This window comes from Triturus cristatus, chromosome 10, assembly GCF_964204655.1.
Source record: "Triturus cristatus chromosome 10, aTriCri1.1, whole genome shotgun sequence".
NCBI classification, from domain to species: domain Eukaryota; kingdom Metazoa; phylum Chordata; class Amphibia; order Caudata; family Salamandridae; genus Triturus; species Triturus cristatus.
In genome coordinates this window covers 405,786,110-405,812,618 of record NC_140593.1, presented here as the reverse complement: position 1 = coordinate 405,812,618, position 26,509 = coordinate 405,786,110, and the positions used below count along the sequence as shown (strand labels likewise).

At 43.9% G+C, this 26,509-nt stretch overlaps 1 protein-coding gene across 5 annotated transcripts in view; it reads left to right on the top strand.

Annotated features, from left to right (window-relative positions):
- The window catches only part of ARHGAP21 (Rho GTPase activating protein 21), a 442,217-nt gene that overhangs the window by 344,421 nt on the left and 71,287 nt on the right, over nucleotides 1–26,509 (top strand). For all 5 annotated transcript variants that reach the window (XM_085631689.1, XM_085631687.1, XM_085631691.1 and 2 more), the window contains 3 exons: nucleotides 7,929–8,219; nucleotides 25,535–25,599; nucleotides 25,672–25,820. In XM_085631689.1, the coding sequence (XP_085487815.1) occupies nucleotides 7,929–8,219; nucleotides 25,535–25,599; nucleotides 25,672–25,820 (505 nt within the window). The remainder of the gene's footprint in view (nucleotides 1–7,928; nucleotides 8,220–25,534; nucleotides 25,600–25,671; nucleotides 25,821–26,509) is intronic.

Sequence of the window (26,509 nt, the reverse complement as noted above, 5' to 3'; positions counted from 1 at the left end):
CTTCCAGAAATGTCAACAAGAGAAACAAGGAGTAAAAGTGCCAAGGCTCTTGAACCCACACCAAAGGGAACATTGGACAACTACTTTGTGAAAGCTGGGTCCTTGCTAATTGAGGATATAACACTCCTGGAGAGACGAATATCTCAAGAACTGGACTGGGTGCGGAGATCGTCCATGGGTCCTTTGGCTCTGGCAAAATCACCTGTGGTAAGCACAGAGCTCCTTACGTTGGACACAGGGGTGGATGGCACATTTAATCTTTCTGGGACATTGGACATATCAAATTGTACCTCCCAGTTAAGCAGAAAGGACCCCATTGATCTCGTTGATTTTAGTATGTTAACCCTCCCTCCTGCTCAACCCCACCCCATACCTATTACAAACCCCGCGCCAGATTCTGACAAAGTCAACTCCACATGCCCAAAAATGACAAAGCGAAAGGGGACCAGAGAAGGAGCTATCCCGAACAACAGAGGAGGAAGTAAGAACAAGAATGTGCGAAAGCTAAACATCCCAAAACCCTCCCTGAACCCGCTGTCAAAAAGTTTCAGCCTAAATACTAGGGAAAAAATGCAAAAAGGTAGAGTTGAGACCCCGTGCTTTAATCCACCGGGGGAGACAAGCAATCAAGTCGAATTAAATTCGCTTGAGACTATTGAGGAGGATGTCACCCTGGCAGATATAGGCGCCCTCATGAGAAACCTTTTAAGCCCATTGGAAGAAAGACTAATAAAAATAGAAGCTAGGCTTGTGGTTATAGAAAAATCGACAGTCCAACTAGCTGATAGTCTGAAAACAATGAATATAGGTTCATAATCAGTGAGCCAAATCACACTTCACCCCTTTGCATAGGCTTCTATCATTGGATGTCTCCTGGACACAGTCCATTTCTGGGCCTTACCTTCGCCGCAATGACTCCAGGATATTCAGGCTATGATTCTTAGGTTTACACATCTGTCCTGAATCATGTTGAGAGCAACTCTGAGGCTTCTTGGCCTCCCAGTCCTCTGCATCCTCCTTGTCAGCTATGTCAGATGAAACACATGTGGGCTCTGCAATGGAATCTCCAGTTACATTGGGTCCAGCATCAAGAAAATCTGACACACATCATCCAGTCTTTAGAAGAGATAGCGCATAATCTGAAAGTGGTGGCTGCTTGAAAGCAGGTGGTCCAGCGGCAGGCCCATCTCCCTCTCTCACCCAGAGCAGATTGTGGTGATGGTCTGGCCCTTGTTGGGTTGGGGAGGTCTTCTAGAGAGTTGAAGATTAGAGGACTGTGGTCTCTGACATAATCTAGCTAATTCGGTCTGGAGTTGTGGGCCATCTCTCTGACTCTTAAAGCTTTTCTGCCACCTATCAAGGGAAGGCTGGTGAAGGATCTCAGACTACACCATTGCCATGTGACACCGCAACAAGCAAAGCAGCCTGAAGTTCTGTGCCAGGAGGCTCTACCCTTCTGGGGAAATTGGCTCACCAGGGCACACCCTGATCGCAAACCACCAAGTAGGGTCCCTGAATACTACAGCAGATGAGCTGACCCGGCAATGCCTGGTAGATCAGTTGAGAAGTCTACATCTCAAAGTGGCATAGGACCTTTTCCCACAGTGGGGAGAACCCCAGCTATATCGTTTCACTACAGACTACAATGTGCAATGTTGAAAGTTTTGCACATTGGAGTTTCTCCAAAAACACTTGTTAGGGGATGCATTCTGAATTCAGTGAAACAATGGACTCCTGTACATCTTCCCGCCCCTGCCTCTGCTGTATGTAGTTGTGAAACAGATAAAGAACAACCGGGCCCAAGTCATCCTAGTGGCTCTGGATTGGCCTAGGAATGTAGGTCCAGGATCTGCTGGGCATAAGCATCTGTCCTCCGAAAAGCCTACATGTCGCAAAGATATTCGGTCACAGCAGCAGGGCAGGGCCCTCTACCCTAATCTGCCCAATCTACACCAACAAGTGTAGAGATTGAACTGCTGCAAATTACTGCATTTGATCTGCTGCCTGAAGTTGTGTATTGAATCCGTTCCTCCAGGCTTCCTACCACGAAACCCATTTGTCAGACCTGCAGCCTTTGTATGTTTACCGGACAAACCGTCCTTCTTTAAATCCCCTGTTGTGATGAAATTTAACACACGTTCCCTCCCGGACCATTTGTGATGCCACAGTGGGACCTTAATGCTGTCTTGAAGTTTCCCATGTGTACGCCTTTTGAGTCTATACATAGTTGCTCGCAACGTCTCCTACCTTTGAAGACTGTCTTCCTTATCGGAATTACGTCAGCCTGTCACATGAGTGAATTCTAGACACTTGCAGTGCAACTGCCATAGACCACCTTTTTCCCCAGACAAGTTAGTGCGGAGTATTTAGATGACATTCTTGTCAAAAGTTGTGACTCTCTTTCACGTTGGGCACTCCATCACTCTGCCAATGTTCTGTGCTTCCAGTCACCTGTTGAAAGAGGAGATACTCCTTTGTCTGGACCCCAAAAGGGCTTTAAGATTCTGCACTGATCATACAAAGGAACATCATGTGGGTTTTCCGCTTTCTGTGGGGTGCTCCGGAGCGAAGAATCTGAAGGCTGTTCAGAAGAGGACCCTTCTGAGGTGGATAGTCCTCTGCATCAAGATCTGTTGTGTACTGGCCAACAAGCAGCTCCCCTCAAGCTTTGAGAATGTATTCTACCAGGAATATGGCTGCTACCACAGAATTTGCTGCGGTTGTGCCTGTCACTGACCTCTATCAGGTCGCAATGTGGGCGTTATTGCTTACGTTTTTGAAGCACTACTACCTTGACATACAGGCTGGGGACGGGCACCTTCCGTACTCGGTCCTGTAGGATGTTTTGGTCTGAGTGCACTCTCCAGACTATTCAGCTGAGGAGGTACTCCTTTGGTATCTGTTCTAGGATGGGTGATCTGCTGTTAGACTTACCCATTAGAAGATCAAGATACTTACCGTTGATAGTGCTCTTTCGGTTGAATACTCTAACTGCAGATTCCTCACTGCCCTCCATCCCCCCTTCTCTTGTTTTATGTAGTGGCCTCTATTTAACTGCCGAAAAAGTCCTAAGTTAATTATTCGGCACACTGGTACCAGCATTTGTTCACGCCCTGCATCTGAAAGGCATTTAAAGAGAAAAAAAGAAGCTGATGTCAGCGCAAAGGGATGGAGCTTATATGCGGCTCTGCTCAATCACTTCGTTGATGGTATGGAGCCGCATGCTGCCACCAAGCTCCTCACAGGAGCACCCCTGAAGGAAAGTTTGTAGATCCAGCCTTCTGCTTAAGGAGTATTATGAGATGACAAATCTGTTTAGAAAGTGTGCACCAGAAAGAGCTTTACCAAAGGTAAGTAATTTCTTCTACTTGCCCGTTTGTTGTACAAAGTATAATTTAATGATAACTCAATTATCATTAAATTATAAAAGTCACATATCTGGTAAAGGCAAGCAAACATAAGAAAATGATATTGAAGTGTAAATGCAGTAGGCAACTACACAGAACTATAGGTTTTAGCCCACTGTTAAAAACGCTACAGTTTGTGTGGTGAGAGAATGTTACCCTAATTCATTTTGTAGAACTTTAAAGAAGAGTTTTGAAGCAATTTCCCAAACAAATAGTTAACTTTCAGCAGTAAAGTGGGCTTAAGCATTATTTATTTCAGAAGGAAATATTTAAACTTGATATGGTAATAAATGCTGTGATTTCTTTTTCGTTTTGGGGGAGATGGGTGGGGAGGCATAATTTTGCCTATTAATGTATTGGTGTTATTTATAGTGCAAATTTAGCTAGGGAGCAACGGAACAACCTGTGCTTCCCAACTAAGAGGAAGAGAAAGCAATTTCAGTTGCTTCCTTTAATGCCCCTAGCAACCTTGCTATGCCACTAAGCATTGCCGCCTTAAGAGATGTTCCCTTTTAAAGTGCAACATAAAATTGTCACAAGTTAGAAAGACACTCAACCGAATAACAAAATAAGGTTAAAATGTCCTCTTGATATGGATTCACATTCCAGGTTTTGGGGGAACTGACATAGGTTTCAAAGAGTGATCTATGTAATTGAGGGGAGTGGTTCTCAGGAGTACTTATGGAAAACATTTCAAAATCTCCTGTAACATAGACGTGAAGGCATTTTCCTCATGAATGATTGTGCATTCCAAAATGCCTTGCCTGATCTCTTTCCATTACCACTTTGAAAAAAAATGATCCACTCGTGCTTTTAACAGTAGAACATTTCCCATTATTTCAGCAGCTAGAATTTGTGCATAGCAAAACTCACCATTTTGAAATACATGACCAGACTGAAATAAAATCCCAGTATGTGTGTGGAGTTGTCATGAATTCACATATTTATTTATTTATTTAAGAAGCTTATAAAGCGCACGGCTACCCCCAAAGGGGGTGTCCCGGCGCTGCAGACTGCATACTATGAGAGAGAGGCAATTAAGGGGTGGAGAACAGCCAGGTTTTAAGTTTGTTACGGAAAATAGATTCTGAAGGAAGAAATCTCAGATCAAGTGGCAGGCTGTTCCAGAGTTTGGCCGTCATAACGGTAAAGGCTCTACCGCCCATTCTGGAGCGGCGGAATCGAGGAACAATAAGAAGTCTTAGGTTGTTCGACCGCAAGGATCTGGCCGATTGGGAAAGCACCAATCTCTTTCTCAAGTAACCTGGGCCTAGCCCATTGAGGGCCCGAAAAGCAAGCGTCAGCATCTTAAACTGAATGCGGCGGGCAATGGGAAGCCAGTGTAACTTCCTACGGTAGGATGCAACCGACTGGCGATAGGGGATGTTGCCTATCAGTCTCGCCGCCGCATTCTGAATGATCTGAAGACGTTCAATTTGGTACAAGGGGGCACCGGCATAGAGACTGTTAGCATAATCCAAATGTGACGTAATCATGGCATGGATGACAGTTCTACGGGCATCTAGAGGAAGATAAGGGAAGATCTTCCTAATCATACGCAGTTTCCCGAAGCAAGCTGCCGTAACCTTATTAATTTGAGCTTTACAAGAAAGAGCGTTGTCAAATTGAAAGCTCAGGTTACGCGCAGTTTGGACAGGGATAGGAGGAGGATTAAGCACACTCGGCCACCACAAAGTGGTAGAGGGGAAGGTTTTCTGATTAAAAAATAGGACCTCCGTCTTATCAGTATTGAGTCTGAGATGATTAGAAGTCATCCAGGAGCATATATTGCCAAGACAGTCATGAAAGCTGGTGAAACTGGAGTCAGAGTGATCTCTAAAGGAAAACATAAGCTGAGTATCATCAGCATAGGAGATCACTCTGATCCCCCAGGATTCCACGACCTCAGCCAACGGGGCAAGATACACGTTAAAAAATAGAGGGCTAAGCGCTGAGCCCTGAGGCACTCCGCATAGGAGGGGTTTACCCTCTGATTTGAACGGTTTAAGAAAAACCCTCTGAGTACGTTGAGTTAGAAAGGAGGCGATCCAAGATAGAGCGGAACCACCCAATCCAATCTGCCTCAGCCGATCCAATGAAATATCGTGGGACACCGTGTCAAACGCAGCGGATAGGTCGAGGAGAACCAACATGGCCTCCTCGCCCCTATCCACACACTCCCGAATTGTCTCGGAGACCTCTAGCAAAGCAGTCTCCGTGCTAAAACCAGTTCTGAATCCTGACTGTGAGTCATGAAGCAGGGAATTGGTTTCTAAATACTCTGCCAACTGTAGTTGCACAGCCTTTTCCAGGACTTTCGCCGGTTTAGGAAGGAGAGAGATGGGGCGCTAATTGCAGAATTGCGTCGGGTCCGCATCCACTTTCTTCAGGATGGGGACTAACATAGCCTCCTTCCAAATAGATGGGAACTGGCCCGTACACAATGAAGTGTTCCAAATAGAGAGTAGGGGTCTGACTAACAAGGGAGCCAGGTTGCCCATGACTCTAGCAGGGACCGGGTCTAGAGGGGAGCCAGACTTGCACTGGGTGAGCAGACTAAGTGCGGCCTCAGTAGTAAGCTCTTTAAAAGCCATTAGTGATGAACTGGTAGAATCACTGGAGGAGGAGATATGGGAGGGCAGTACCGTAGGAAAGGAAGACGTAATGTTGTCAATTTTGTCATGAAAGAAAGCCGACAAACCATTACATAAAGCCTGACTAGAGGAGCTCTGAGGCACCATAGCAGGGGGTTTAACGAAGTCCTTGACAATCTTAAAGATAGTTTTAGAAAGATTATCTGCATTCTTAATTTGTAGAGCAAAGAACTCTCTCAACGTAGATTTTTTTAGTTTAGAAAAGTTTCTTAAGGCAGACTTGTAGATGGCTTTAGCCTCTAAATCATAGGTTAGCCGCCATTTACGTTCTAATTTTTTGAGGCGACTCCTTTCCTCACGTAGGGCAAGGGAGAACCATGGAGCAGAAGGTCGAGATCTAGCCGAAGTAATAAGTTGAATAGGTGCTATGGCATCGATGGCAAGCAATAGAGCAGAATTGAACTGCGCCACGTTAGCATCAACATCTTTAGACAAAGGGTCTGGTAGATATGAGAAAAAGGAATCTAAGGCAGTACGAGTGACTTTATGCCATTTTCTCCCATACTCCCTACCAAGCGCCACCAGACCAGGTGCAGAAGGAAGAGTGAGATCAAAAGGAAGAAAGTAATGGTCAGACCAGGTGAGGGGGAGGGAAGGATAAATAGTAATTCCAGGATGGTTAGAAAAGATTAAGTCAAGGGTATGGCCTGCAACGTGCGTCGGGCCCTGTACTAATAGGGTCAAGTTTAAGCCCTGTAGTGTGTCTAATAGCTGAGTGGCCTGGGAACAGGTAGGATTGTCAACATGAAGGTTGAAGTCCCCAAGCACTGTAAAATGCGGATGTTTAAGGGAAAGATCCGCTATCTGATGTATCAATGGCTTGAGGGAGAGGGCTGAGGCGTTGGGGGGGGTTATACACTAAAATACCAGCCAAAATCACAGCAGCCGAGTCTGAAATGGTAAAGTACATGGCTTCAATCAGTCCGATATTAGTAAGTTTACTAATAGTCAGGTGGAGATGAGATTTCAATATAATAGCAAGACCACCTCCAGTTTTTCCACCCTCTCGATTAATGCCCATTAAAAGATAGCCAGGGGGAATAGCTAAGTGAATATCCGGATTGGAAGAGTCTTTTAACCAGGACTCAGTGAGAAATAGGATATCCCAAGCATGTGTATCAAGCGAAGTCCATATCTCACTAGCATGACGAGGAAGAGAACGGCAGTTGACCAAGCCAGCCTTCAATGTCGGGGAGTGAGAAGGACGCTTGATTGAGTTGGGAAGAGGGAGGGCGCGTTTACGCAAAGGGGAGAGTACCTGATCACAATGAGGACATGAAAAAGGACGCCCATCCAGCTTGTCAGGAGCACAACGGTCGGACGGAGTACACATACCTGCTCTTATCTGAAGGAGCTGCTCTCTGGACCAGCAGAAAGGGTTCACGTCAGAGCGACAGGCAGGGGAGCTGGGCCTGGGCACGGACCAGGCGCGGACGGGCGCAGACGGGCTTGCCTTAGGCGCGCCTTTGGCGCGCCATCGGCGCGCCCGCCCACTGCGGGGACGGGAAATCCCTCTATTTTTATACATAAGGAGGAGGGTGGGAGGCGTCCAAGATCTGGACCGCTACCCTGCCTTCCCCTAAGATGGCGGCGGCTGTCCTCTACGTGCCGGCGACAGCACCAGAGATCGGCTACACCGGTGGGCGAAATAGAGTGGGAACCCTTGGGGACTCTGATACGGGAACAAGGAACGAGGTAAAATTTTAAAATAGCACAATTTCAAATATATACAGACTCTAAAAACAATTACAATTCACCTATTTACCTGATGCATCCAATTACATTGATAGGGGATAATTGGTCTTTGCTTGTATTAGTCAAACAAAAGTGCAAGAAAGTTACTGTTTTCCTGTTTTTTGTTTTTCAGAGAGTTGGAGGTAGCATTCGGCCATGGAAGCAGATGTATGTGGTTCTTCGAGGTCCATCTTTGTACCTGCACAAGGATAAGAAAGAACAGTCCTTTTTCCCTAATTCCGAGGAGGAACAGCCAATAAGCATCAATGCTTGCTTGATAGACATTTCTTATAGTGAAACCAAACGAAAACATGTTTTTCGGCTTACCTTATCTGACTGCGAGTACCTTTTCCAGGCAGAAGATCGAGATAGCATGTTGGCATGGATTAAGGCAATACAAGACAACAGTAACCTAAATGAGGAGGTAATGATGTACTTTGAAATATCTTTTCTTTAAAATGTAATTATTCGGTGTGCAATTGTTTTAAAAAAAAAATAATAATTTTGTAAGCTTTTTTGAAAAAGTACTTTTGCTGTGGCATCTAGTGCACTCAGTGTAAAGAGGTGTTCAACCCTGAATGTGACAGGTTCTAACTCTGGTTGGGTCTACTCCATAACTCTTGTTAAAAACATTATACAATTTAAATTAAGATCTGACCAATACATAAAATGTCTCAACTAGGAAGATAAAATATCGTGTACAGTACCAAATTGCAGCAGTGCATCGAAGTTTGTGCTTGGGTGGCAGCCTTTAAAAATGCACCCACATTAAAATACTTTTAATCATTATGTAAAAGTAATAAGAATCTAAGAGCGGGTCTTCATTGATTTGGGCCATAACAGTACTACTTTAAAACGGGGGTTGAAAACAACTTGGAATATTGCGAGTAAAATTTGCAGAAAAGGATGAAATGGCGCATAGTCTGTTTAGAAACATCGTCACACGGGCAAGATATGGAATCAAGATGCTGTGTATAGTCCAGGGGAAAGCATAACAGGTACTTAACAATGTCTGATCTAAAACAAAATAGGAGTGAAAGTTCCTGCCTGCTGCGAGCACTCCACAAATAATTAATGATGTTATCAGTGTCGTTGGACATGTCTGGAGACTCCTGAGCCACTGGGACTCCTCGAACTGGAAAAAAGCCTCCGTCCTGCTCCTTTTACTTAGTTAAACAAAGGTCAAGGGATCTCAGAAAAAGATTCTATTCTTATATGACTATAAACAATCTTAACATAAACAATCCAAAGGAATTGCAAACCTTTATCCAGGGTGAGGCAGTCCAGTATTATGTCAGACTTCCGGGTTCTTCCCATATTGATAGCCAGAGCAGGTCCGGCTGGACACGGATCAAGTCTTCCAGGTATGTCAGCCCCAGTTCTTTATGATTGATGTAATTGGCAGCAGAGATGGGAAGGGCCAGCAGTCTCTTAAGAAATCTGTTTTCTTCTTGCTGGATTGCCTTTCAGTTGAAAATACCCCATAACTCAGCACTGTAAATAGCAATTATAAATGTTTAGCAGTGAAACCAAGTATTGACTTTTTTTTTTGTCAAGGTGCTGAAATCTTCTTGTAATATCAGTCACCCATGCCACAACCTGCTTCCACCAAGCAGGGAAGCACATGAGGCATTAACTAATAAACATCTGTTCTTTCTTTTATCTAGTACTGGGTTGTAACCACTGTCAAGAAGATGCCCTATACAACAACAAAAAAATGATGTACCACTTAGCTTTCTTAAACAATAATTTAATTTGTAGTAACTAGATCGAATTCATTAATCAATTATTTGGAAGTCTTCAATGGGAACCTGTATAAAGTTAATCAAATTTACATTTCATAACAAATATCAATTAGCTCTAGTTGCACTAATTGACATACTTGGATTTTTTTCAGCTTTAAAGACTTGGATAACTAGTAACATAATTACATCATAAGAAGCAATATTGTTAGTGGTTGAAAAAAAAGGCACGTTTTCAGTCCATTCTAACCTTTCAATGAAAAAGTACTTTCAGCAGGCTATATAGATCCCAAATTCAAATAGCACGACAAAAAAGGTGTTAATGTAAGAGCTTTAACTGACGCTGGTGATGCAGTAGGTACACACTGAACATTTTCCAGCAGGAAGTGACCCGATGCTTAACACTGGATATGATTCTGGCTTTTACCATATAAGATTACACATTTACACTAACAGTCATATCACATTAAAACCAAAGTTGATAGATTACATTCACTCAAAAATGATGTCTAAAAAAATCAGAAATCTATATTGATATAGATAATATGCTGGACTTCAAAAATACTGAGTGCAGACTGACTGCATTTTGTAGCATTCAAATGGCAACTAAAGGCAGGTTAGCCATATTCTCATAAGAAAAAATAAACTTTAATGACAATCACTACCTATCTACAGTGTCTCTCATATCTCGCTGAAAATGCATATGGCTAGATTGTTGATTTGGGATCTCTAATGGATTGAGTTGTGCTTTTCCTTTGTTTTTGTACAATAAAACAGTGGTCACTTGTAAGGATGTGCAGTGTAAGATCTTTCTTCTTAGTATTACTTCAATCTGATAGAGACATCTAGCCGCAGATTCCTTAACTTAGAATGTCCCCAGACGTCAGACTGGATCCGGAAAAAACTTTGCAGCAGCACCTCTGCGCGCCGGGGGACGTCGCCACTCGACCCCGCCCTGACGTCGTCCACGTACGTGATGTCAGCAAGGTCATATAAGTCCCTCACGGCGCGCTGACATCAGTTTCGGAGTGAGCGGTTCCTTTGGCCTGTTTTCAGGCCCTAGATTGACTCTTTGCGTCTAGAACAGTGTGCAATGCCCTCAGGCTTTAAAACCTGTACTTCCTGTTTGCGGCAAATGTCCGCGACGGACCAGCATCTTATTTGTATGTGGTGTCTCGGCGAGCACCACGACTCCACGGACTGCAACGCCTGCCAACAACTCAAACCAAAGTCCCGGTGGGAGCGCCGGATTGAAACTTTTTTCGGCACGGCTGTCCTGGTAAGAGTTGTCTCGTCTCCCGCCCTCTTCATCGCAGTTCTGCTGTCGTTCGCCCTCTGGGACCCAAGGCAGTCGTTCACCACTTCTTGGTAAGTTGCGACGTATGTCGCCGAGGTCCTCCACCTCCTTCAGGGGCACTGGTTCCCGGAACATTCTGGTCCCGCACCCCCACAAGTCGCCCTCGCCCTACCCACCCTATCCGGGTGCGAGGGCGGCTCGGGCCCAAATGGAGGCCTATGCCACGGCCATGCAGGCCTCAGTTGGGTCCGCTCCCATTCCTACGGACTCGCCGGAGGGTTCGCCCCCGGCGTCGAATGAGTTCTTGCCCTCCAGGGACGTCGGAGATGTGGTATCGTCAGGGCGCGACTCGGCTGGGTCCCCCTGTACGATCCCTAGGGCGTTGTCATGGTGTGGCACGGCTGGGTCCCCCTCTGCGACCCCCTGCACCCCTGCCGCACCACACAGTCCCGCGGGGCTCCCTATGACATCGCAGGTGGTTGCTAGTGCTCAAAGCCTCGCTTTGTGCACGCCGGGGCCGGTGCCGGCCCGGCGGCATAGACTCGTCTCCCCGGCCCTGCCTCCACTTCTTTCTCCGGAGTCAGGGCCTTCTGTGGTTGAGACCGAGTCGGAGCCGGTGCGGTGCCAGAGGCTTGCCTCCCTGGATCCAGCTCCTTTCTCTTCTTCGGAAGGGGAGCTGGTCCTCGATTCAGCGCCTGACGGAGCCGCCTCGGCGCTGGATGGAGTCGGGTTGGTGCCGGACGCGGTGCGGTCGGCGCCAGCTACGGTTGTTTTGGCGCCGCATCGACGTAGGGTTGTTGATGAGTCTTCTCCGGAAGCGTTTGAGGAAAGCGTGGCAACAGACTCACCCCCATCAACACCGGTGGTATTCTTGCCTGTGTCTCCTTTAGGATATGTGGAGCCAACAGGCTCCCCGCCTCCTCAAGAGGATCCACAACTGGCTGACTCGCCTCTTCTGGAGCCTCGTCAGGACCCCCATTCCTCAATGGGGCTCCCCTCAGTGGAGCATTCGTCGCACCCTCACTGCCTTGGGAGGGTTAGCCTACAGCCCTCACCTAATGATGAACTACTGTCTCCTCCGCTGAGGACTACTGAGACTGGTGCAGCCTTTCTGCGAGTGGTCTCTTTGGCCACTCGGATTCGTAACATACAACCCCCTTCGGTGCCCCTCACTGTGGACCCTTTACTTGATGTCCTTCACCGTGGGTCAGGGAATGTGGAGCCGCTTCTGCCCTTTGAAGCCTCTCTTTATGATGCCCTTTTGGGAACCTGGGTTGGGCCAGCTTCTGGTGACCCTGTGGCTCGTTCGGTCTTGCACCGCCACCGCCCTGCTCCACATGATCCGGTCTGCTTATTTGTGTAGCCGGACGTGCAAGGGTTTGCAAACTGCCTTCCCTTCCCTGCCACGGCTGATGCTTCCTCCCTCACGGGAGTCCAGATGGCTTGAGTCATGGGGTCGGAACATCTTTGCCTCCACTAGTGCCGCACTACGGTCACTAAATACGGTGTGTGTCCTAGCTCGGGCTACTTCTGCCCTCTGGGACTCTGCAGAGTCTTTGCTTTCCGCCGGCACTGAAGGCTCTCGTGTTGACCACCTTCACCTTCTCCGGGACGGCCGTGACCTTGCTGAGTTTACCATTCGCGCCGCCTTGGGAACTGTGGATCCTTAGGCCGTGCTATGGCTGCTTCAGTCGCCTTGCGGCGCCATGCTTGGTTGCGGGATAGCGTCTTTCCGGAAAATATCCAGGAATGACTTATTGATTTGCCCTTTGATGGGGTTTTATTGTTTGATGCACACGCCGACTTGGCTGTTCGGCGTCGTCTGGCGGGCTTTCGCCCCCCATCTTAGACCTGTGTTTCTCAGGCGATTGTCCTGGAGTGGTGTCCTTTTGTTCAGCATCTAATTGATGCGTTATGTGTTTGTGGCTGGTGATAAGCCTCAGGTCTTTCTTTTGTATGGTCAGGGGTGATTACCCCTTCCTTGGCATCCTTTGGGTGCATTATCCGTTTTGAACTGGCAATTAGCCGACTGTGGCAGTGTTCGACAGATTGTTCTTCGGACTGTGGCTTGTCCTGATGGGTGTTCCCCGTTGTTGGGGTGTGTATACTCCATGTGGGGTACTTGTTTGCTATTATATAGCTCAGTTTGGATCAACTGGGCCTAGGAGATTCTTTGGCCTCTATGCTTCCTCTGGTACTATTGTCTGCCAATTGGACGGCACTCACTGTTGGGCCTGGGCGTCATCATCTGTACATCATAGATCCTCTTGCTTATTGCTTCCTTCTCCTCCTTCGGAGCTTTTAGGAGTGCTTTTCATGCTTGACGGCAGCTTCTCTCTGCCATTCATGTACCGGATGTTTTCCTCTACAACTATGTTCCATGGTTGTGCATGGTTTATTTCTGTATACCTGCAAGTTCCTAAGTACTCTTGTTCCTACCTCTTCCCCTCGCTTCGAAGCGGCATTGTAGGATCCCAGGTCTCCATGTTTCGGGGAGCTATTCAGTCAGTCATGCATACGACAAAGCGCTATTTTGTGTTCCACTTACTGGAGTTGTTTCCAGTTCCTGGACGATCTATTCTCTGGACATGAAGAAATAAAAACCTTTTTAGGGGTTCACTGATACACCTGGTCCTTTAAACCAACAAAGAAGAGATTGTCACGGAAGCTGTAATATCAAAAAGAAGTATTTATTAACCTCACATGAGGGAGACTGTGTCATACAGTATCCTCAGGTCACTGTAGGAGACAATTTAAGGAGTGCAGAGAACAGGGGCCTTTTATGGCAAGTTTATTGCCGAGTGAGCATGGAGACTCAAAAAGAGGTAGTACAAGTGTGCACATGAATAGCTAGTTACATATAAGGACTAACAGAAAATACTTAGTCGACAAAGTAGGAGGAGTAACAGAGTTGCTGACATCAGATAAAATAGCCTGACAGTTACTCAAAGAGCAGGTGCATTCTAGAAGCTAGGCCTTTCTGAGCATGTGCAAGGCTGTGGCTCAGTGCTGAAGGAGTTAACTATATCACATGACACAAGCAGAATACAAGGCCATTTAACAGTGATTATAGAGAAAGCACACGGCTAACTAAAATGGCTGCCACAAACAAAATGGCTTCAGCAGATTGCAGCTAGTTTTCCACAGACAGAGGTTACTTTCCTTCCATTCGGAGGGTGTGGTCTGCAATTCTGCATTTCTACGCCTTAGTACTTTGGTGACTCTGCTTCTCCTTCCTTCGGAGGTGCCTCCTTCTTGCGGTTCACCCGATTTGATATCTATTTGATATCAGCTGGGCGTACAGGACAACACTTGTACTGTCGGTCGTCCTAGGTCTATGCCCTGCATATCTGTATTTCATGTGCTGGCTATCATTTTGCCCTTCCAGCTGCCTGGTCGAGCAGCCTTGTGCTTATTTTGTGTATATCACCTTCTGGTCTCTGTGGCTGTGTGCGCTGTGCATGTTTCTATGGTGGCCTGCATCGGCGCGCTTCACATTGTCACTGTTCACCCCTGTTTTTTCCCCTTTTTGGGGCTGGGTGTGCAATTAACGGGGATCTTGTCCCCGCCTGCAATTCTAGAAACATTGCTAGTTTCTAACTATTAGCCTTTGGTCCTTGGATGCAACCTCTCCGGCCTTCCTTCTGTGGGCTAGTCTGGTCGGCTCTGGTTGCCTCTCTTCATGTTTCTTCTAGACATTTGGTCGGTGTTCACATGGTGCGCCATTACACTGAGAGGGGTCCTTTTTTTTAATTATCATCTCTCTCTCGCTCTAGCTCTCTCTCTCGCTCTCTCGCTCTCGTATGGTGTAGCACCATTCTGGCACTTTTGGTATGTTTTGCATTCCGTTATCTTTTGCTCTTCTGAGCTATTTGGGTTGCTGTCTGGCTGTTCCGCCACGGCCTTGTCCGTGGTTCTGTTGCCGGCTCACGTGCTTGGCACTTCTGTTCTGTCGCAGACCCACCTCCCCTTTGGGGTATGGCTGTGGTATCTATTCTAAGTTAAGGAATCTGCGGCTAGAAGTCTATATCAGATGTACGAGTTACTTACCTTCGGTAACGATGTATCTGGTAGAGACGTTGTCTAGCCGCAGATTCCTTAACGCCCACCCAGCCTCCCCGTTCTGCGAGGGCCTTGCCAAGTGGGGTTCTCCGAGGGCCCCCCTGTTACAGTTGGCATTGGTTCTTCTCTCCTGGATGCTCACATTGTTGCGTCCCTTTGAGATTTGCCATTATACCACTGACTTCCCCTCAGTGGTTTCTGTCACAATAATACCGTTGCCTCCCTCTCAAAGGTTTCTTATCTGTAAAATGAGGCCCTTTTCGATGGTCCTTCACCAGGAGATTCCTCTTCATTTTCTTCTTCTCCTGCTGTCTTTCCGCCTTCTCTGATGGCTCACGGTTCTGGATTCCTCTACGGTAGTCTTCTTGGTGGTCGTTCCAGACTTCTCATTCCTGTGTTGGACTGTTGTTTTCTCTGTGCTCCGTTCTTGCTGGACGGCACGGTTCTGCATGGTACTGACAGTCTATTTTTGTCTGTTATTCTGCGTGGTTCTAACAGTCTCTTTCTATCTGTTGAGATAGTCTTCCCTTGTTGCACATGGGTAGGGTCTTTGCTTAGCTTTCGAGATTCTTTCTCACAGCTTTTTAACCTATATGTAGATAGTGTCTAATTCTGTCATTGATGGTGGTGCCTTGCTCCATCCTCTTTGTTCATTCACAAATTTTCATCCATCGCACACAGTTCCCATACTTTCACAGTTTTTTTATTGGTGGCTCCGCGTTATCGTAGAAAAGTTTCTCCGAAGAAAACTGATGTCAGCGCGCCGGAAGGGACTTATATGACCTCGCTGATGTCACGTACGTGGAAGACGTCAGGGCGGGGTCGTGTGGCGCCGTCCCCCGGCGCGCTGAGGTGCTGCTGCAAAGTTTTTTCCGGATCCAGTCTGACGCCTGGGGATATTCTAAGTTAAGGAATCTGCGGCTAGACAACGTCTCTACCAGATACATCGTTACCGAAGGTAAGTAACTCGTACATATATCCTGCAGTTGCCCTTACGTTTGGCCTTGTGGACGAAATGATGCATTAAAATAATTATATTGTGGTTCTGCAGTTGTCAGAATTCCTTTACTTTCATTATATTTGTCCTGGAACCCACTCAAGCCATCTTACTGGTCATCTGGGTTTAAGCTCCTTCCAGGCCTTAGCTGTCCATCGGTAGGTTGTTCTTGCCAGATGAAAAGTGGCTATTGCAGTTCATCTTCCTGAGAATCTTCTCCCCACTTATTAATTTGTCTTTTCCCCCATTAACTTGAACAGCTCTTCTGTATCGTAAGAGACTTAAGATTCCCAACATTTGTAGGAGAGGGAGAATCCTCGAATATTTCAGAGGATGTTAATATTGATTATAGGAAGAATCTAAATGCTGCCTGTTTAGTGTGCCAGATACTTGGAAACCTGGTAGTGCGAATGTTAATAGAAAGGATCTCTGCGAGCCTCACTTTCTTGTATATTAAGATGGATTTGCATAAGAATTGCCAGTAGGGCAAATATTGGACAACAATGGCTGGTATTTGTATTCTGTTTTTTCTAGGAAACATGGGTCTTAAAGCCCATCCACATCTAGAATGTTTAGATTGTACTATACCGGCAGTCTGGAAACCAAGAGAAAGACCATCTGATGGGCTAACAATATTAGTGCACATCTCAATCAACTGTAGGGTTCAAGAAATTGATTTTAACCATCAACAGCAATTACTTATTTATAAGACAGGCAAGCAACTAATGGCCTTGTTTATAACCGAGGCAATAAATACATGATAATGTTCCATTTTTGGCCTTCCTTGATGATAGGCTTCACATGGTTGGTAATTTCAGATGCAGCAGAAGAAAACCTGTCCTATTGTCTGCTGGTGACTTAAACACTATCTCTGAACCCAGTGGTGATTACACATTAAGTGAAGGAAGAAGACAAAGGATGGCTACCACTTTCCTGGCAGGGAGAAAGATGAACTTTGATCTTATGTTGGTGGGGGGCAGAGTCAGTCAGCTTCAGTAAAACTCACCCATGGTTTCTAAGCCTGTAAGGGAGGGGTCTGCATCCAATTCCCCTCGATACTACACTCATAACAGAATTATTAAAAGTATAATTGATTATAATAAGCTAGATCAACCTAGCTGAAGCATCATGATCCATATGAAAACTGAGAAACAAATTGAGGTTAATCATGATCCTCTAATCCTTTCCTTGCAGCAAACCATTTTTGTGACTATACCAGTGCACACTAAAAGCTATACTAAGGTGTATATTTCAGTATGCTGCAGGAGAATAAAGTGGGGCGAGGTAGACCAAATTTGCCCTTGATCGATACTATAATTCTTTTATAGAATCCGAAAGCATTACTGTACTTAAGGCATACAAACTTATTATACAGCTTCATAAACACTGTTGCGGAACTGACAAAACAAGTCATTGTCAAGAGACCATCTGCTTGTATCCCTCACTACTGGTTTGATAAAGTTTTAAATTAGCCCAAACGGTTTAGTGTCAATTGTTCAAACTCGAGAGGTATCAGTATAAAACACCACTGAAGGAAAAATAGGAAAAGTGGGAGTGTAACAGATGGCAGGATCTTTTCGGGATAGTAAGATCCAAAAATGGCTGTATCTTCTGGTGCATTACATCCTGTCACTCTCCAGGTCAGAACTACATATTGTAGAAGACCGCTGACATGAATGCTTCTCATTACTCCACTCTGCAACAACTTCTCGAACTTTTAGTTTAGTAGCAACGTGCAACGACATTGAGTTAGAATAGTTTACATTGAACGAAATTAAACCGGCAATCAACAGGTAAAGCAAGTGCAAAGCACCATGTTGAGATAAATACTCCATCTGATTTGTATAGATCAAATCCTGTGTTATGGGGAAGATCTTGAGCAATGCTGTATTAAGCATATCTCCTATCTTCCCCCACCCGGGCTTGGTGCAGAAATAGTGCCCCTGCATAAAAAAGTAGGCAAAAGATCCTGCTAATTATCGCCAGGTAAGCCTCTTAAACAGTATTCATATTCTTCTCATGCATCTTACTCCAAAGGATAGAAAACCGTGCTGAAAATAATAGAATCCTGTCGCATTGTTAGGCTTGCTGTAGGGAGACAACAAGTGTAGTAGGTCAGCTATTCAGATTTTACTTACTCCTTCAAAAATATGTGGTAGCTAGGAAAGAACTACTTTATATTGCACCTGTGCTTCTTCGACAACATCTTTAGAAATCTTCAATGCCCATTCCTGCATACCAGGGCACTCTGTAGGGGCTTTTCCATATCTTGGTTAGGCTCCATGGTGGAAATTCTGCAAGAGAATTCTGAAGACCCCCTGGTGAAACTAAAGCCCCATTTCCTGTTAGCAAAGTCATAGCAAGGGCTGCTCATTTGCTCCTCTATTGTTCTCATTTATTAAATGGGTAGTAGAAGCTGTGGAAGCATGAATGATGCCTCAAAGGCAGGAGGATCTAAGGTTGCTATTCTTGTGTTTGCAAAAAAGGCCATTGGTCTCCAGGACACACTGGGCCTATGGAACGTTTTGAACACGTTTGGCGAATTCTTCACAACAAATGGATTGGCCATCAATGCATTGAAAAGTAAGGTAATGATGTTCCGCCCCATAAAGGGACCAAGAACAATTTTAGGCTGGGCAATTCAAGCTTTGAACAGGTGTAAGAGTTAAAGTACCTGGGATTACATTTCACTCAGATTGTAAACTGGAAATACATTTAATCAGTAGAAGGGCGCTCCTTTTGTCTCCCCTGCTCTCGAAGGGTACAAGCTACAGGACCAGAATGCTGACCTGTAGGGAGCCGAGATTTGAGGCTGCTCCAATTACAACTTTGGAGATTTACTGAAGAAATCGGGGATCTGTGATGGATTTGTAAATCCGAATCATTTTATCCAGAAAATCTGCTTCAGCAACTTTGGCAGATGTGTGCCAGGGAAGTAACCTTACATGCTTTATAGAGAATATATTGTATTTCTGCAGGCCTAAAACCAAAATCTCATCAATGGATCTTTAACAATTTGTTCTCCAGTAATACACCTCTGGGCCCAAACCAAATAAGGGTATTCGAAGGATAAGGACTAAATTGAATCCTTTGAGAGCTGTCATAGAAATAAATTACAAATGAGAGCCTCACTCAAGAAGAAAACTAGGTTGATGGGTATTGTTAAGCTCCTAATGTAGCTTAGGCAAAGGTACAGACAAACATAAGGCAGTGATATTCCATCTCTTTGTCTCCATTCAGTACTGCAGCCAAGAGGGTGGAGGTTTCGCTTTAGCTTCACAGGTTGAGGAAGTATCCGCAGATGTATGACTGTTGGAGGTATTTTAGTGGGGACACAATCTTCAAATCCTATTTTGCCTGTCACAAAAGGCTGTTGAATGACTCTGCATCATGTCATGTGATTTATCGGTTCAAGTCTTCTGTCGTTGTCTATTGAAAGCCCACCACAAAGGGAAAATGAACAAGTATCCTAATTTTGTAGCAGAAGTAGTGTCCACTGTCTGTCCAAATGTCACATTTTGGGGTCTATATTCTACTTTCAAAGCATGATGCGCAAGTTGCACACAGATAAGTTTGTGAACAAGGATGTCTTTTGAGATGCAAATTATGTACAGAGGTGGCATCACAAATTGCCCATTCGCAGAGGCTCTCAAAATTACCTGTCCAATGAATAATTATTTGCCAGGAGTCTATGTGTAAAGTCAGCTGAAGCGGTTGGTAATGGTCAGTGGACCCTCATCCCTACGTTTGCATTACCAAATGATAAACACATTTTTTTAAAGCAGCCCATGCCCCTTAAAGGGCCAGTTGCCTTTTTTTACCTTCTCGTTTAAGAAGATATTAGGTGGAGAATGCAGTGGTTCTAATCCTTCATGTATGCTTCCTGCTATGATTTATATTCTGGTGCCTAACAGCAATATGGTAGATTGTGTAGAGTAAAGAATTACGTCAGGAAAGGTTGCATCAGTAAAATTACTTGACGCCAAAGAAGTCACCAGTCGAGGACCCTATCAGATTGACAGAAAAGGCCACTGAAAAAGAATTTTCTATGGGCATCCTCTCTACTTTAATGGAAGATAGAGTTTGAGAAAGGAGAAAGGCGAACGTTCTGCGTCACAAGAAAAGCAGCAAGGATCTAAAAGACTTCAGACGCTTTTGACATTGAGAAGAAAAAGGGGGATCTTGAGATAGAGAGAGAATCTGATGAAAAATAAGTCATTTCTTTTTAGAAATCCATGGCTACTCACAAACCACCAAAGCCAATGAATAAAGAGACCTACAGAAGGTAAACAAAGGGATGGAAGTGAGTTAGTAGAAAGAATAATGCCCGAGTTTGAAACAGAAAAATAGTCAGGGAAGAAAATCATTTGATACAGGAGCAAACAGGCCAAGAGGAGCTATAATATGACATCCTGAAATAAGCAGAAGTATTAGGGAAGAATGTTTGATGCAGACTCCCCACAGGAGGAGATTGACATGTGTACCTCGTGGGGATTACTCCAGATGATGTGGCCATTTTTCATGGTGTGGGTGAGAGAGCAGGAGATGCCATAGGAGTAGCAATGGAGATGGAGCAGTAGGGCATATGTTGTGTACTTGAGAATTTAAGTCCTAGGCATAGGAAAAACTGTGTTTGCCAATTGTACAAAATGTGTTGTATCAGAACAGGTTCCGTACACCTGTGATGTCTATGTCAAACCATGTTTTTATACGAGGCGTCCGGATCCTAAATGTATTCGAGCACGTGTAGATCCTGATTCTCTTATAGTCTCTATGGCAAGGAAGAGAGCAGAATTCCAATCTAGGCTAGGTTCACTTTCAGATAAGGAGAGAAAGTGGCTGAAGGGCATAAGAAGGAAACTGGAGAGGGTGGCAGCCACGTGTAGCTCACAGCTAATTCCAATGAGCAGATATGCAAGCCAGCAGTGGGATGAAATGAAGATCATTAAAAAACGCCTTCCAGAGGAGGTTCCAAAGAGGCTTAAATCTGTTGTCGAAGACAGAAAATTTTCCCTTAAGTCTACATTACACTCAGTTGACACAACTTGCAGACAACTTTCATCAGGGACAGTACTTCGTAGATATGCTATGCAGCACATTGCTGGTTTCAAACCAAAGGTTCAAACGATCCTCAGGCATTCCTTTCACAGATCACCACTTGTTCATTCTTGTGGTACATCAGCCCCAAAAACACCTGAAGGCCAACAATAAGTCAATGGGAGCTTTACAGACTATGAAAGGAAGAACATGTAAAATAAAAAGTGGACATTTAGGTAAGAGATGGAGGTCGACCTAGGTCACTGCTGGAGACAGTCAAAAACATAAATTATCCATAAGTTCATACAATTTTCAAGCAGTAGAGGCCTTCCAAAATCCTATCCTCAACAGAAATGCGCAGCTCTTGACAGACTCCATAGTTGCAGTGTTTTATTTGAACAAACAGAGAGGCTTGGTATCTTACCCACTTTCAAAATTAACTTAGCAGTTGAAAAAGTTCAAGCAGCTGAACTAAGGTACTAAGCAAACAAGTAGGCACATTTCGCAAGTACGAAGTAAAGCGGTCTGTTTTGGACAGTTTGTCCTTACAGTGGGGTAGACCTCCCACAGTTCTCCTGTGTTGGATCTTTTACATGTTCACACGCGTGCATCATTCCCCATCATCAGGCTGGAATCCCTTTTAAACTTAATAGTAGTAAACTGTGTTCAAACGGCCCTAATCCTTAAAATTGACCTCTTTTGATCAAACCAAACTTGAGCCAGTGAGGTGAAAGTACTGAGCTCTCCTACTCCCCCAAAGGCCACAATAGCTCAGATTTCTACTGCATATTGTGTGCGAAGGAGACCCCGAGTGTTCTGTTCGAACCCGTGTTTGACCTTAAAATAGTTACTTCTCAACCCTACTTCATTCTCCCTGAACTTCCACCAGCCTTATGTTCAGCTTTTCATCACACTAGAAGTTGTATTCATGTAAAATGTCATCTTCACCTCACCACTGACCCAAGGGATCACTAACTGTGTCCCTATGTTTGAGGATAAGAGATCTGTGTCTAAGCCTTGCACTGGCCAAAAGAGAATTTACACTTATGATCCTCATTTACTCTTATGATCCTCATGTTTGTCTCCTTTCTGCTTATATAGCCTCTGTATGTAATATTTGTAAGACATTTCCCTCAAAAACTCTTGAAGATGGGGACGGGAGATTGATCATTTATTTGATGAAAAGACAGAAAATTCTGCCTTATAAAGGGGATGCTTTCTTCTCTGGTAATGAGTCTGAAAAGTGGCTCACCAGGCACCTTTGTGATAGTGGTATACAGCATCTAGCACTTCCTGAGTAGGAGCAGACTAGGGAAGCACCTGCAGCCTCCTCCTCTAAGGAAAAGTCTGCATTTTCCTCAAAGACATTAAAAAAAAAAAAAGGGCGAGGGTTATCCACCGGCAAATAATTTGTGTAAAATCAGCTCTCCAGAAGCCATTTCAGATTTACCTGTCTCACTGTCAACGCTGAACTCTCCCTAATTGACTAAGGCTCCACTGTCGATGACAAGTAGAAGCGCTTCTGCATGTGGTATGAAAGCAGGGCTATGAACCTGGTCTCATGCAGCCTCACCATACCTACTGCTCCTGGCTAGAAGTGGTCTCAGGCACTCATCAGTAAGAGCCTATATAGCTGCAATTTCAAGATAATAAAGGACAGTTGATCACCTTTGTTCTCACAGATCATTGTAAAACTATGAAAGGGCTTTTTGGTGCTTTTCTTAAAAGGACTCCTTACAGTGCCCTGGCAGCCTCACACAGTATTAAACCAACCAATGCTACCTCTTTTTATACTGATCCACAAAGCTCATTTAAAGTTTATTTCCTGAAGGACTGCTCTTTTGCTAGCTCTCTTGTCCGCAAGGAGAGTTGCAGAGTTGCACTTGTTTACAATAAAAGAGCCCTTCCTCAAATTTGGTACAGTCCAGGTCATCCTTTGAACTAACCCTTAGTTTATGCAAAAGGAGCCTATAGAGCCCGTTATCCTGCTCTCGCTTTACTTATTCCAATGGTGGCAGAAAAATCCCTGCATTCGCTGCATGTTTGCAGGTGCATCAGATTTTCCATGGACTAAAATAAATTAACACATATGTGACCAGCTGTTTGTATCCTTTGGCCATTCAAGAATAGGCTAACTCCGGTCTAAACAGGCAATAGGATGTTGGGTCTCAGCCTGCATCACATCCTGCCAGAGCAAAGTGAAGCTTCTGCACAATGTGAACGTAGCAGCTGACTGTAGTGATACAGGTGGTCTTTCATAACTTTTCACTAAGGGTGAGCCTGGTTCCCACTTTGTTGCAATCTGATGTATTGCATGCCATTCTAATTAAAGCATGTAAATATATGAAAGATACAATGCTGAAGAAAAATAAAGGTACTTACCTGTAACTCATAGGTATTGTTTATTTATTCACATGCAACACTCCCCCACTCTCTGGTCAGCGGTTCAGTTTCTATTATATACACTTCTCACAGTCATGAGGTGAAATCTGAGCCATGGTTGCTTTTAAGAAGAGTAGGAGAGCTGCCTTTTTCACCTCTTTGGCTGAAGTTTGGGTTGTTTTTAATGAGGTATAAGGGTTACTAAGCACTATTGTTGAGGCCTGTACCAATTAACACAGTTTACTGCAATTTAAGTTTACCTGGGATTCCCAGTCTGATAGGGAATGACAAGCATGAAAATATATGAAAGATATAAACACTGGAGAATTAAGGAAATTAATTTAATCTGTTTGCCAACACACACAAAGAAGTCAAACTTTTGCATTCATTCATTATTATCCTCTGTCAGAAGGAAATGAACTGTTGGCTGGTAAGGACATTAGCCTATGCCTTTTCACCAATCCTGATGATTCACACAATCAGAAAATTCAATGTATACTTAATGACACTGATTTTAGTGACACTAAGTGGCCACATCAGATATGGTACTCGTCATATGAGGTAGTGTAATCAGGATCCCAATTACACAAGGACACACTGGCATTGGGGGCTAGGGTGTATTTATTTTATCCCAGCCTAAAAGAAATGCACTTTGCAGCTTCACTACTGAAATTTCTTTATTCATTAATTTAGATCTTCCTGAAAAAAGTCTGAACATCGTAAAAAAAATGGCACATAGACCTTCAACAGAAAGTGTAAAGCTCTAATATGGACCAGATTCACTAAAGGATGTGCAGACAACAAATTCCAACAATGTCTAACAGATGAAACTGTAATAGTAAGATATATTTTAAATTTGTTAACGTACTGTAAACTTAGCTATGCCTCTTTAAGAGTACAATCATCGACTAATGCTGCGTAGACTAGGGGAGTAAATAGAAAGCATGGCTTTTGTATCCCTGTAATCAAGAGGTTCATAGAGGGAGCTGACTTGTATCCTCCACATGCAGCTCCCCACCACTATGGAATTTGAATTCGGTTTTAGTAGTCCTCTTGAAACCACACTCTGAGCTTAGGTATAAAACTTCATTGTCATATCGCCCTCTAAAGACAGTATTTTAAATTTGTTATTACTGCTATAGGAATGGCAAGTGAGATACTGGCTCTCACTGTGCAGGAACCATACTTGACTATTCTAAGACAGGGTTATTATAGATGCAGCAGCAAAATTTCTGCTTGAGGTGATCTTGCAAATTTTCAAGTCAATTGAACGATAAATATGCCATCTGTCTTTCCGTGGAGCAGCTAAAGCATTACATTAGATGTAAGAATAATAGTAATGTACTATACACAATAACGAATACAATTTATAAGGAATTTGAAACAATTCTTTACTGCACAAGCATCACAAAGGTTAGATAATTTTTGTTTTTAAGGGTACCATTGCTGGATGGCTAGTACAGATCATCAAATTCTGCTGTAAGTTGGCAAATAAAACCCTTGAGGTGAAACAAGAGTACATTCTACTAGAACGAAAGGAGTAACATTAGCTTTCATGTCTGATGTGTCTTTACAGTACATATGCATGGCTGCAACATGGCCATCTAAACATACATTCACTAAACACTATTGTGTAGATAGACATGCATAGAAACAGCGCTGGGACAGTCTGTGCTAAGAAATGTGTACCAGCCCCTCTCCACACCTCCCTACTCTGGAGGAAAATACCACTCAACAATCAATGCATGACTTGTAAATCTAGAAAAGATTTCCTGCTCCAAAAAACTGTTACCTGCAAGAATGGTTTTGCAACTTAAAGAAATTTTAGTTTTATGTGTGACCCTTGCATCTCTGCAGTGAAGGAGGAAAGTGAAAAAAGACTAAAATGGATTACATGTTTAGGGACATTGTGGGCTTATGGTTGCCATCATGTTGAGTCACACAACCTCTGCCTATGTAAATGCCCATTTTAGGGAAAAAAAGTTTGAAAATAAACACTTTTAGACTTTACTATTAGATGGTGGGATAATACCCAGCATGTGAATCTAGCAGAGCATCAAGTTGCAAATCCATTCTTACAAACAAGCATCTGGTTGGTTTGTTTGTGTAGCACTCATTGTGTCTTTTCTTAACTCTGCTTTGAGTAAAGCTGCACAAAGTTAACTTTGAGTGTGGCATTTGTAGACATTATTACATCCATTAACAGAAGCATTTTATTACAGGAGACAACTGTCACTAGCCGGGATCTTATTAGTCGGAAGATTAAGGAATACAGCACAATGATGAGGTAAATTTATTTAAAGAAGCACATTTTTAGAAATCAACATGTTTGGGTTTCTAAACTAGTATTTTGTTTCAGTTCTTCCAGCACCAAAAATGAGCCTTCGCCTAAAACACCTCGCCAGAGTCTCAGCATCCGTCAGACATTACTTGGTTCTAAAACGGAACAGAAACTCCAGAGTCCACACTCTCCAAAGCAGGAGCCTGACCGGAAACTTTTGATTAAAGGTTCGTTTTACATATACATTTTAATTTAAACCTGGAATGATGGATCTTGCGATAGTGTGACTTCTAAAGAATTTATGTATATAAAACTGATAAAATAGCATATCATATATAATTTTTCTATGAAGAATTCATTCATTTGTCACATGCCAATGTCTCAGTCTGCGAAAGGGCAATATTGAATTTTACGTGTCTTTCTTGGTTTGTGTAGTGGTTGATTCTTGTCAGTAACAATCATGTTTGTTACTACTTTTTGAAGCAGGAACTACTAGCATGCTGCGCTGAGTTGACCACACAAGCATTCATCAAATCTTTATAGATGGCCATGTAAACTGATTATCTTCCTATGTATTCACATTTATCATGGATAATTACGTACTAAACATAATCGTGATCAGATAAGCAAGTCATTGTCCGAGAGAAGAAAAAGTGTATCCGCCCCTTGTAGTCACCCAGTCTCTGCTCTACTATCCTAGAGAAAAGAGCAGGTTAAAAACCTGTTCATCCTTTTCAGTCTTGAGTATTTGATTCTAAAGTTAACATTTGATATATTCTTCTGTCCTTGACCTTTACTGTAGAACATGTGTTTTGTTCCTCTGTTTCTTTCTTCCTAGTCACAGCATACTTTAACTCTTAAGTGTCCATCCTTTGCGAAGATAAAGTAAGATTCTCGTTGTCTTTTGTACCTTCCT